The following is a 13,410-nucleotide window of genomic DNA, read 5'->3' on the forward strand; positions in this document are numbered from 1 at the left end:
AAACAGAGATAAATATTACTTCTTTTTTTATATGTACAAATGAATTACAAATCTAAGAGCATGGCTGCATGCGTTTGTCTCTTTTGCGTATTGACATTTTAAACAACTTCATGCTTTTAAATCTATTTTGCATTTATAAAAAGTGAAACGGATTCACATACGCAATGAAGTTTGTCTCAGTGGCAAGTCCAGCAGTAAACGCGATGCACAGACGGAGGAAAGCGTGCAAAGTGTGCAAAGCGCTCACGGGGTGAGAGATAAACGTTGCCAACCGCAGTTTTCAAAATCTGACGTAATCACATGTTCCCATTCAACTGCTGCAATCAGGAGCACGTGAGTCACAAACTCTCAGCGAAGAGCAAGAATGCACCATAGCACACTTGAAAACAAACAGCCACTGCGTTGTGTTCTTTAAAAAAAATAAATAAATAAATCAAGGTAACTTGTTGGACTTCAAAAGCTAGCTTATTATCAAAAAAAATGCATTTTGGAACATAAATCTTAGAATGTATATATAATGTAGTGTTTTGAACTCAGACAAACCCAATGAGAAGTTGTTGTTTTTTTTTTAATTAGGAATGCGCTGTTCTTTGAAATTAGGAATAATTCACTGGAGGAAAACAGTATGACTCACATCTTAAAATGACACTGTTTATCAAACACGCCAACGCATGACTTTACACAACAAAATGATGAGGGCAAAAGTGTAAGCTCGGGGCTTCACATAAAGCTTCGTCATTATTTACATCAAGGGTGTCCAAACTTTTTTGCTCCGAGAGCTACATTTCCAACAGCCAACCTCCTGCAACCTACACCTCACAAATGAAAACGCTCATCTGGGCTGTGGCAGTCATTTTCACTAATTGGAATGGAATGAAATGTGTTTTTTTTTTAAGATTGTCGGGTCAGAGGTACAATGAAATATACAAGAAAACGAGCTGAATGAACCAAAACACATTGCAACTCAAATGACTGAAGTATCAAAGTATACCTTTTGATTTGAGAATCACTCCGATCTGAGATCGGAGGTATCAATATTTCAGTATCCATCTGCATACAGTCTCTCTAAAAAATAAAGCTCGTGACAGTCAAAATCTAACAAATGTTTTCCATGGAGGGAAAAACAAACATTCTTATCTCAGTAGTTGTACTGTATTTAATGCACTTTGTCATTGAACCACCGAAAATAGAATGTAAATCTTCAGTGGCAAGTTTCCTATTTTGAAAGAGGTCTTAATATGGAAGTCTAAAATTCAACGGCATTTTGATTCATTTCATATTCATCGCAATGCATGCATGACTATATTGAGTAGGTGATTGCGCCACAGTCTACTCGCAATTTTGACCTTTTGGCAAACTCTCCATGTACATTTCATAAATTTTGCAATGTATTGATTTTTTTTTTCCTTTGAACAAAACAAAGTTTTTTTCTGGTCTATTTTGACACTATGGAACCCAATTTAAATGTTTGAGACAGCTTTAGACTGGTCATACTTTATATGTGACTCAAGTGTCAGCGGGTGATTTAACATGAACTTGACCTCAAGTGACACAAGAGGTGTTTTGTACAAGTGAGACATGACTGCCCAAAAAATACCAGAATTACCCAATCACGATGGCTTGATGGACTGGGACACGAAACTCAAGGACGGGACGTCCCATGAAATACAAAATAAAAGAAAAACCATTTCTACATGAGTGAAATCGTTAAGGTTGAATGCAGTTATTTAAGGATGCTGGTTGTTCTGATTTATTTGGATTTTATGTTTTGAGAGGTTTTAGGGCAGGGGTGTCAAACTCATTTTTATTGTGGGACACATTGTTGTCACAGTTTCTGTCAGAGGGCCGGTATGACAGTGAAGTCCAATACATTTTAAATTTTAAATGGGGGGCAGGCAAAAACGGTTCAAAAGAGAGATTAGGAATTTTAAAAAAAAAATGTTTTTTTCCCCTAAATGTTTTAAAAGTTGAAGACAACGTGCTGGTTTGGTATTTTAGCCAAAAACATTTTTCAGGCCATCTAAAGTGATGTGGCGGGCTACTTTGAATGTTTGATCAGGAAACTTGCAGAAACCAAGTCTTCTTTTTGAGGGATTCCTTTTTAAGTAGCATTCGGCGTATGTCAATTGCACAATTGTCTTAACAATTCATAAGGTAATTAAAAATAAATATAACTGTTAAATGCTTTCCTGTTGACTTTCGTTTTCACGATTGCGTCATACCGGAAAAACAAGTCCAGAACTTCTTCCTTCGGTTTTTAACAATCATGGGAAAAAGGCAGTAAGAACGTACGCGAACTGAGCGTTCCAAGTGGTAATATTTGGGACCCGAAGAGGATTGTTTTTTTTATTCGTTTTACTTTTACAAAGAAGGTTTTGATTAAAAAGGAAAAAGACAGCTTTTGCAGATGCACAAAGAAGCAAAAGAAAACCCGTACTCACGTGCTTGACAGTTGACTCGAGAGGCGTTTACTGACAACTCATACAGTAGGATATCTCATTCCTTCATTGAAATCTTCATTTAATGCACGAACAGTAATTACTCATACTCATACTCATTGCAGAAGCTACGTGGAGCAAGTCATGATTTAGTTGGTACACCAAATCGGAACAGTCACTAAATTGCCACATCACAGGGTTGGGTAATTATAAATGCATTGACTTGTTTAGCATAGTTTAAACTGTCAACCAAAATAGCATTTAGCATTTGCTGGCTAAGGTCATAACACAACTACAGGTTATAGGATTGACTCTAGTGATTTAATTTGTAATAGATAGTTCCTGGTGAGTATTTGTTTTATATTTGATTGTCAGTGGAATTTTTGCTGCGGTGTATGTTTGTTTGTTTATTTATTTATTTATTTATTTATTTATTGTGTTGACTGACAACACAGAATTGAGACAGATTGTAGGAATAATAAATAAAATAATAAATAAAATAATCCTTGACAACCTACGTTGAAATTTTACCCAACATCATTCTTTTTCACACCACAAAATATGAATGATTAGAATTTTCAGAATAGATTTTGGCAAGTCACTGGCAATTACTAGATGTTGAAACGAGTGATTTACAGTCAACCCAATTTTAAGCACCTAAAATCAGGTCACATTAAAATGTCTGTGCAAAAGTTACATTTTTTCAAAAACAACAAAAAAAAACTGCCGATAAAACGACTTCTGGTAATGTTGAAATCTAGGGACACCCCAGATTTTCCCCCCAATGACATTTCAATTTGCACCAATCTATGTAATGGGAGGAGTAGCCCGTGTGTAATGAATGAGTCTGGGGGGAAAGAAAACTTTCCCGCATGTATTAAGCATGTTTAAGCTTTTTTTTTTTTTTTTTTTACAATTCCCACCCATGCCCAAATTTGCCTATATAAACAAGTTTGATTGACCCCCACAAATAAGCATTCGTCATTTACATCCACCGGGTCCCTTCAATCGCCGGAAGCCTAGAAATATCCTGCATGATGAGCACGAGATGCTTCTCGGTCCTTTTGCTGTTGCTGAGCGTCCAATATCTCCTCAGCAAAGTGTGTTGCAGTCCCATGTGCAACAACCAGTGCTGTCGCTTCGTCGAGACTTTTCCCGGAAGGCTTCGGAGGCTGCGAGCAGATTACGTGCAGATCAGGGATTTTTACGTGAGTACGAGCCGTCCAGACCGTCCGTGAATGCATCACTGCGCTGACTAGTCCGAGCACCTTATCGACTCTTTTTCTTTCTTTTTTCTTTTTTTTTTTTTTTATTATCACATAGGAAGCAAACGATGACCTGGACACTGCGCTGCTCGACCAAACTATTGAGGACTCTTTTAAAGTACGTTCCTCTCTTTTTGTACAAGCCGCCGCCAGAGCAAGGTGCACAAAACATCATTTTCGATATCAGCAACAAAACAGCAGTTTCTGTTTCTCGAGCAGACGCCGTTCGCCTGCCACGCCATGAACAGTATCCTGGACTTTTACCTGGGCACGGTTCTACCTGCAGCCATCGCCGGGGTGTCGGAGGACACCAAGGAGTTGAAACCTTATGTGATGTCCATCCAGCTGATATTTGATGAGCTCAAGAGAGACGTTACCAAATGTGTGAGTAAAGCAGTTGCACGCACAGGTGGCACGCATTATTTCTCGAGGGAACGAACGTATTCACACTGGACTTAAAAATAAGTGGGAAACCATACTTTACTTGTGTAGCATTTTTTTCGGGAGAAAAAAAGTTCATATTTGATCATTGCATCACTTTCCTTGCACAATTACAGTGTTCCCTCGGCGGAACACGCATTAACTAAAATAGAGATTGAACCTCCCCCTTTTTTAGTTTATTTGTTTAAAAAATACGTACAATTTTCTCTGTCCTTAGGAGGAAAAATATTCAGAAAAATGGCGAAGTAAACCTGTAATAGATGTGCTATTGCAAGACAATCTATATAGTTGAGGTAGATTTTTATTGAAATAACTAAATTGTTTTTTTTTTTTTTTTTTTTTTTACTGTTCTGACTTTGAAAAAAATGCTGACATAAACATGGAATTAAAAAAAAAAGGTATGGTCATAAATGAAAATCTACATCAGAGTGAAAGCCGCAATAAATAAACTTTAATGTAGCGTGGGAACATAGTCATACCTTGTTTTGTTTTTTTATTATTCTTTTGATTTGATTTATTTTGCTCGGTGCTGTCAACTGCAAAGGACATCACATGCTCAGGACTCACCTTTTTTCTGTGTTTTGGTCACGTGACGTTCCCAAGATGAGTGAAATATAGATTGAAAATGACTAAATGAGTAAAATTGCTCTTTAAATACAAACGTAAAAGTACGTTTTTACTCTATTATGCGCACCCGTTTTGATAACTTAGTCAAATGAAATTAGTTTCAGATAAGACTGCACTGTTAAACTTGCTGTGATTTCACAGTTCATAATTGGATAAGTTTCGCATTACTTTTTCAGTAATGAATACAGCAAAATCTTGTGAATGCATTTACAACAGCATACTGATAAATGGATTCTACTGTAGAATAACAGTAAAATCCATAGTAGAATCCAATTATGGCCATTTGGAGGCCTGGGAGTATGATCTTATGCTTTTGTTTTAATCCTGATGAAACCAAACGTTTCTGTTCATATTATAAAACATGTGTTTGAAAGACGCCTTCAAACACAGCATCAAAACTCCCCTCCTAATTGTGGGATAAATCCCCAACACTCCATAAGATGAGGCACATGCATGAGCAAAAAAAAAAAAAACACGGAAGAGGTCATTGGAAGGATTGTGACGCATTCAAAAAAAAAAAAAGCAAGTAGCAGCGTAGTTTATGCATCATCCTGAACTTAGAAAAGGGGAAGTCAAATGGAGACTTGAAGTAGTCTGCAGGCATATTAAGTAACACACTTTCTCTGTTCCTCCCGTAGAAGAAATACTTTGCATGCCAGAAGCAGTTTGACATCATCAAACTAAATACGACGTACAACCAGGTGGGTTTTCCTGCGGTGTGGGAATTGCACGCATGTAGTCTTCATTGTCTTAAGGGCGGACTTGTGTTTGTCCCCAGATGGAGAACAAAGGCGTGTACAAGGCCATGGGCGAGCTGGATGTGCTTTTTAACTACATTGAAACATATCTGGCCTCCAAACGCCAGAGGAACAACAACGCATTGTCCTTTTAAAAAAAAACAAAAAAAAACTCATCAATGTGAACTTGTTCAGTACAGTAAGAAGAAACTTATGGACAATATTGGATGTGCTAATGAAAAGTCTACTTTGGAATCATATTGAGTCCAACTTGTCGGCCGGAATATTTATTGTTATGATGTACTTCTTTATTTATTTTCAATTTGTACCAAATAAAGGATTTGCCCGCATTTTTTGCTTCACTTGATATTTTGTTCATGTACAAGGAGTGAAAACATGACACCCTATACATGTTAAGTGTAAACCCACGCTGATACGCTGATGCACTAACCTCAAACGTGACCTATATCCTCCATTTACCAGCAGCAGCTTTTATCTAAACTTACTGTAAGTGGAACTACATAGCACCTACATATGCAAGACCACTCACGCAGGGTTAAAAAAAATCTAGCGCCTACTTACTACACTTTAACAGAAGCAGTTGTAACATTTAACTTCTGCTGAGTTTAAAACTTGTCTCAAGGGCTGCAAGATTTAGTTTCAGCGATCGGGAGGAATGGTGCGGCTTTCTTTTGTCAATTAGAAAATAAAATTGCCCAAATGCCAGATCTTCTCGATTTAGTTTGGCAAAGAGATTTGCTATAGCTCGCTACATTAGAGTATTTGTTGGATGCGTTGCATTGATGTGGTAGGCTAAACTTCAGACGCTCCCGTGCTAAGCAAGCTTCTTCTTAAAAAGAGTGCGTAAAGATGTTTTTTTTCAAGTTAAATTCACCATTCATCGGATCGACAAATCTCACATGCTTTTCCTGAACTTTCCTTTTCACCTACAACCAACAGGCGCTAATCAGGTTATGGCATACTAATATATATGTATATATATATTATATATATATATATATATATTATATATATATATATATTTATTTATTTATTTTTTTTTTTTTTGCACGACTATGACTTCGCGAGACACGACTTGACATCTTTGCATGAATCCCCCCTTTGGATTGGTTGATCTGATCTTTTGGATTGAAATTAAGATGACGTCACGCCAAGATGGCAGGCAAAGTAAATCGATCTGCCGGTCATCCGCGCCGCCATAGGTCAAGCGGTGAATGGCGCAATGCACTGGCAAATATGAGCTTCAATCCGGCTTCACTCTTAAGCATAATGTATGTGCATTTTTTAGCGATGCTTAAACTAAGCTTTTTGGGCCATTTGGGGCCAATTGCTTGGAAAACGGCTTCATTTTAGGAAGCTTCTTCAACAGCTACGGCCCTCTACTGGTAGAAACAAACACTGCAGACTGCAGTTGATTTAAAAAAAAAACCATTTCCCTTTGAAACACGATCACTTAAGCGAAATCCTATGACGAAATAAAGTTTATCCATTCATCTAAACATTTTCTATAGCCGGGCAATCGATTAATTACAAATAAAGAGTTTTATATTAATTATTATTTCGTAATTGTTGTGGTTATGTGGCTCTCTTAATGACATCGTAACTGCCCAATTTATAATTTATTTTATTTTGATGATTTTCAAACAATATTGCTTATGGATTTGGAGTTGCAGGATTAGCTTGCGAGCTATGGAATTACTTACGATGTTACGACCTTTTGTAACAACTTTGGATCACTTGGCTCATCACTTGCTTTTCCTGGTAGCTAAGCGTGATGTCATTTTAGTTGTATATTCAATCCAAATCCAAAGAATCAGATCCACAAATCCAAAGGAGATGAAGTCGTGAAGTCGTCTCACGGGAAGTCACGGGAAGTCATAGTCGTGCAAATGAGAGTTGTACTTTGCACTCGTAAATTTTAAATTCGTAAATTCAACACAATTTAATGATAACTTACCAAGTTAGAGTTTAAAAATCATATTTTTAATGTTATTATAATTGTATATATATATATATATATATATATATATATATATATATATATATTTATATATATTGTTCACATTTTAAAAAAACAGTATAAAAATAAATTAAAAGATAGAGCTTTAACTTACAAATTATGATTACATTTAAAATTAAACGGTGTACAAACGATTATCAAAAAAACTATTGATTGATGAATTTGATCATCAATTAAATGTCAATTAAACATTGCACCGCCAGACTATTGTGATTATCATTTGTAGGGATGTGACACATGCCCTGAGGATGAGTCCAGTCTGTTTTTAGCCAATTAAAAATGCTTCCTCTGAGCCAGAATAAAAATAAATAAATGAAAAAATAAAATGCTGACAGTGCCAGTGTCCTAGTACATCTTCTTACACAAGATGATGTGTATTACTGGGCTTATCGGTTTATGTTGTTACGAAGAAAATGTTTGATATTGCTTATCTCTATTTCCAAGCTACAAACAGTTGACATGCGGTTTTGCCGTTTGTGTCTCGCTTCTTAAAAGAGGTTTTTCATTGGCAACCGCGGTCTCGTTCTTGTCAGAGCTTTTAGTGCTAATTGTAAATACCACGACTAGCAGCAATGTGGTCACCTAGGCAAACGTGATCATGAAGTTCCATACATTTAAATAGAGTGCAGCTACGCTTTACGTGAACGGGTCCTGCGCTCACGTGTCTGTGAAGTTCCTGATCTGACTCAGCATCGCGCATCGAAACTACATAAGTCTTTGGAGGGTCAGCAACATAGTGCCTGCAATGAGCGTAATGTCATTCATAATGAAAAAAATCGCTAACTGTGCCCCAAAATAGTATTGACCATGTGCAGAATTTTGTGGTCAAATTACTGCACATGGTCAATGCTATTATAGAAATTATATATATATATATATATATATATATATATATATATATATATATATATATATATATATATAGACACACATGCTCAGGTGCTTATGGTCGGAAGTGACCAATCATATGCAAAATGGGATTGAGCACAACGCCAGCCATCATTTAACCCTTCATGCAGTCAGTAATTTGACTATTTTAGGGTCCTTTTCTTCCACATCTTTCGTATGATATTTTAGCCAAGTGATGGCTTACTCCTTGTAGTGTGATGACAAAGTGAACGTGCCATGTTGAACTATGACATGTTTTCACCATCTGGATGAAATTTCAGCTCCCTGGTGTCTTCTTTCAATGCTTTTACTTTGATGTGAAATGCATTTGCTTTAAAAGTCGAAGGATTGGAAAAAACACCCAACAAGGGTTAGAGTGCCTTTTAAATCATTTAATAAACCTCAGATGCTAAGGAAAACTTTTTTGACTTGTTTTTGTTTTCAAGCAGAAACCTTGAGATTTTACGCTGACACTGAATACTATTTCAAACTGATTTTTCAACAAAGTTCTGAAAGTACCAGTTGTGACTGGGCTGAGACTGAGAGCAGCACTTGATGGATTCACGATAAAAGATATCAAAGAGGTTTCGTTGGAAACGATTTGCCACCTGTCGGCCACCACAAAACCACCCCCAACCAGCTCCTTGGTGTATCATAAATCAACAATAGGACAAACAACGCGCCTCTTGACATATGACACTGATAAGAGGCCAAAACATCTTTAAAGCTTTGAATACATTGGTATTGTTGCTTTTGCACAACCCTGTTAACTACCGCAGAGCCGTTATTAAGAAAAAAAAGAACGCCAAGATAGTACCTTTTACCACATAGTTGGAAGTAAAATGAATGACATCCGTTACAACTACAGTATACAGGAAAAGTGACCATGCCATGACGAACATGGATTTTTCAGTAGCCACTACCAAGTACAGAATGACTCATTTCCCTGTTAACGAAATCAAGAGACTTGACTGCTTCCTAACAATCCAAATGACTACATTTGGCATCATCTGAAGAGGTGGTCAAGCAACTAAATATAGTACAGTATAGTACAGTACAGTACAGTACAGTACAGTACAGTACAGTATAGTATAGTATAGTATAGTATAGTATAGTATAGTATAGTATAGTGCTTTGGTGTTTGAAAATAGATAAAAGGGTTACTTTCGGGTTTTTACTCAAACTGAATGCTTGATTTTAATTGAAAGTTAATTTGTCTGCTTTCATGGAAGATGCACGTTAAAAGACAGTTGAGTCAAAATCAACACAATTATGGATTAAAAAAGAGAGAGATAAACCCAATATTTGGGCAAATTTGAGCAAACCTTTATATAATATTTTTGAGGTTGTCTTGTACAAAAACAACCCATTTTGTGCAAAACAATCCCAAAAGTTGGGTCAAATTCACCCAAATACTGGTCAGTCTTTCATTGACAAAAAAAGAAAAAATCGTTATCTCTAACGCAACTTTTTAGAGCGTGACAAGAGATCAGTAAATATCTAACAAGCTGAAATTCCGCAGTTCTCCTCAGGTTTAATAAACTTTTTAAAAAGGCATCCAGATGATTGATAATCAAAGGAGACCACTGAAGAATCAAAAATACTGTAGTTTGAAGTCATTAACCTTAGCACTTCTGATTGTAACAAAATAACATTGATAAATTAAACGTACCTTCTGGATTATGTGAGTAAAAGTATTAAAAATTATTTTCTGGTATTAAATATTTTGTTTCTAAGAATAGGAAATAGTTAAAATACTAAAAAAAAAAAAAAAATGTATAGTAAAACTGTATAGTAGTAAATATTTTATTGTATTGGGGGGAGGAAGCGAGGTGGTGCCAGGAGGGGTGCGGATGACAGGGAAAAAGCTTTGTTTTTGTCATGTTAGGTGTATTTGCAATAAAATAAGTGTCAGGCACTCTGATGCACTTGTTTTTGTGTGGTTTTTTTTCAGTTTTACACTAAGCAGCAACCCGTATAAACTTTGTAAAAATTGATTAACAGTTGTTGAAAATTGATTTACTGTATATTGCTTTTTTTCTTTTGTTAATCCAGGTTTAGGTATATTTATAATTTTTTTATAGATAATAATCTTATTTATAGTCAGCGCATCTAGTGGGGGGGGGGGGGGGGGGGGGGGGTTCTGTGTCCTCAAGGGGGGGCTTGGCGAAGTACAATTGAGACGTTCAAACGTGACATAGGTTTTTATTTCTGAAATTTCGTTACGTCAACTAGGGTCCACCTGACGTGAACTACGGTCCCAAAATCACGTGTCACAACTTGGCTTACTTGCACAAATGTAGGTCAGCCGGCTTCCCGCGTGAGCGGATGCGAATGGGCCGATGAGCGCAATGGCACACCGCTTCAAGTGACGCGACATCAACACAAAGACCACATGAAACGTTTCCAATTGTGTTGGAAGCTGTTGAAATAGTTAAGAGCTTGACATCAGTCATCACAACCGATCTAAAAAAAAGACATCTTTGAAAACCACACCATCCTTTGAAAATTCCATCACAATCACACCTGTTTCCCATCCAGTGCACAATACTGTATAATTGTGACTTCATGAAGGTTCTTGAGATGCGAAAAAACGCCTTCTTTGTTTTTAACTTTCACTTTTAACTCATTCGATCCCAGTGACATTTTTTTTCCAAGTCCAGACATTGAATCCCAGGTACTTATAGAATTTTTTTTTTCTCAAAAATGTTCAAGTTTTTGGCTAATAAACTATCTAAAACTGGCTGATGAATTAAGAAATAGGTAATGAATGATTTAGCTACTAAAGTCGTTTTTAGGTACTAAAAGTAACTAAAATTTAAAATGTTAAGTAAAAAAAATGGAAGTAACTAAAAACTAAAATTGTTACTTGATTACTTTAGGTACTAAAAGCTAGTCTAAATTTAGGTGCTAAAGTAATCAATTAACAATTGACCGGAAGTAATTAAGTACTAAAATTTACTCAATTATTTTAGAACTTATTACCTAAAGTAATCGATGATTGAGTACATAAAAGTAATTAAGGCTCCTAAAGTAATCGATTACTTTAGTAAGTCAACCATTTTAACACGTAATGGCAATGAATCACTTAAGGTACTCAAACACCTAAAGTTATCAAATAATTTAGTACTTAATTTCAATCGAGAACTCAAATATTTTTGTACTTAATGGTGAATAATTACATAGGTACCCAAGCACCTAAAAATACCAATTAATTCAATGCATAATTATAATTGGTAACTCAATTATTTTAATACTTAATGTAATTAATTACTATAGGTAGTCAAACTAAAGTAATCAATTACTTTAGTAGGTAATGGTAATCGAGTGCTCAATTATTTCCGTACTTGGAAATCAATTACTTAAGGTACTCAAGCACCTAAAGCAATCAATTACTTTAGTAGTTAATTGTAATCGATATCAATATTTTTAGCACTTAATTATACTCAAACATTCAAAAAAACATTTGAAAAATATTACGTTGATTCAAGAAAAAAAAGACAGTCAGCTTTATTTACATATTGGGCAGCCAGTCGATGAGTTTGAATTATAGTGATCTTTGGTTTACACATATGCGCAAATATGGGTGCTGAGCTCATTGCAATAGCGGCACAAAAGTACCGAGTCAACTCAAACTAACAAGCTACTCAGCGAGCAAGTTACCGGCAATTATAATCGATGCGCTTACTAGGGAGAAAAAAGTAATAACTTTTATTTTTCACACCATTCTTCAAAAGCGAAAGTTGCCGGTTGTGTCAAGTCATTGTGAACAAGAAGAAGTCTTTCCAAGAAGGAGAAACTGTTAAAAAAAAAAAAGAACAACAACAACAACAAAGAAGGCAGCTGACACATTGTCTCGGGACTTTCAAAGTATGCGGAAATAATATCGTTAACATGTTAGCCATGTTACAATGTTATTTTCTCACACTAAACAAATTGATATTTTCCTTCATTGATAAATTTCTAAGAATTACTTGCTTATTCTGCGCTCTCGGTCCCGCCCAAGCCGATATAAATGACTTGTGAGGGACATACAGTAAGAAATTGAATTTCCAAAGCACCAAAGGTAAGATTACATCATTAATATACATCTATTTAATTGTGGAACGCTTAAAATACCATAATATGGGCCCTTTTAAAGTTGTGCATTACTTTATTTCCTAAAGTAATTGATTACTTTTGTACTTCATGACCTAAGGTAATTGATTACTAGTCTCATAGTACAATTGACCTCATCAATTACTTTAGGTACTCAAGCAGCCTAAGCAATTGATTTCTTTAGTGCCTGATGGTATTATTTGATTACTCAATTGTTTTAGGACATAGAGTAATGGAATTAAAGTAATTTATTACTACTTATTACCTACAACATTTGTTTTTAAAGATTATTTTTGTGTATAAAGCCATTTAAGAATTTGTAGGTAGTTAACTCATTTTGTAGGTAGTTAATTCATTTAGTTCCATTTTCAGACACTTAAGGTACTGAAGCATCTGAAGTATTTGATTACTTTACTACTGAATGAGAGTATGTACATGTTTTAGATGTTTACCCTCATATGAGCAATGTACAACAAACATTGGCAAATTCAACCAAGGATATTTTGTTGAAAAGCACAAGAAATATGTTTTTTTTTTTTGGTTCAGGGTGTCTGTGGTTTTCCCCAGAGTCAGAATCAGCTTTTTTGGTTTATGTGAGTAAAAAGCACGTGCCCAATGAGTACTACAGCAACAGCAATTAAAACAAAAGAATATTTAGAATGTTCTTTTTCTATGGGGGCAAAACGATGTGTAAAATATTTGAAAAATGGGATTCGCTCAACTTATTTTGGGGTAAATGTGCGGACGTGCAGATGGGTGTGTTTTCGGGATGGTTGAATTGCAATTGCAATTACCGTTGCACAAGTAATGGAGCGGGGGATCCCCTTGAAGCCCCCGTTTGGTCCCAATTTCCTCATCTGACAGGCATGTGAATG

General features: G+C 35.8%; 1 protein-coding gene across 2 annotated transcripts; it reads left to right on the forward strand.

The window, feature by feature from the left end:
• Nucleotides 1-2,243: 2,243 nt before the first annotated feature.
• il10 (interleukin 10) lies at nucleotides 2,244-5,858 on the forward strand. Of its 2 annotated transcripts, XM_088423178.1 has the most exons (6): nucleotides 2,244-2,486; nucleotides 3,535-3,646; nucleotides 3,762-3,821; nucleotides 3,923-4,087; nucleotides 5,410-5,472; nucleotides 5,550-5,858. In XM_088423178.1, the coding sequence occupies exons 2-6, from the start codon at nucleotides 3,554-3,556 to the stop codon at nucleotides 5,661-5,663; spliced, it is 495 nt and encodes a 164-aa protein (XP_088279304.1). In that variant the 5' UTR covers nucleotides 2,244-2,486; nucleotides 3,535-3,553; the 3' UTR covers nucleotides 5,664-5,858. The 2 variants fall into 2 exon arrangements, with proteins under 2 accessions (XP_088279304.1, XP_088279303.1); XM_088423177.1 differs by having other exon boundaries at nucleotides 2,244-3,646.
• The last annotated feature ends 7,552 nt before the right edge of the window (nucleotides 5,859-13,410 follow it).

Source organism: Hippichthys cyanospilos, chromosome 9, assembly GCF_059441005.1.
Source record: "Hippichthys cyanospilos isolate Australia breed blue-spotted pipefish chromosome 9, RoL_Hcya_1.0, whole genome shotgun sequence".
NCBI classification, from domain to species: domain Eukaryota; kingdom Metazoa; phylum Chordata; class Actinopteri; order Syngnathiformes; family Syngnathidae; genus Hippichthys; species Hippichthys cyanospilos.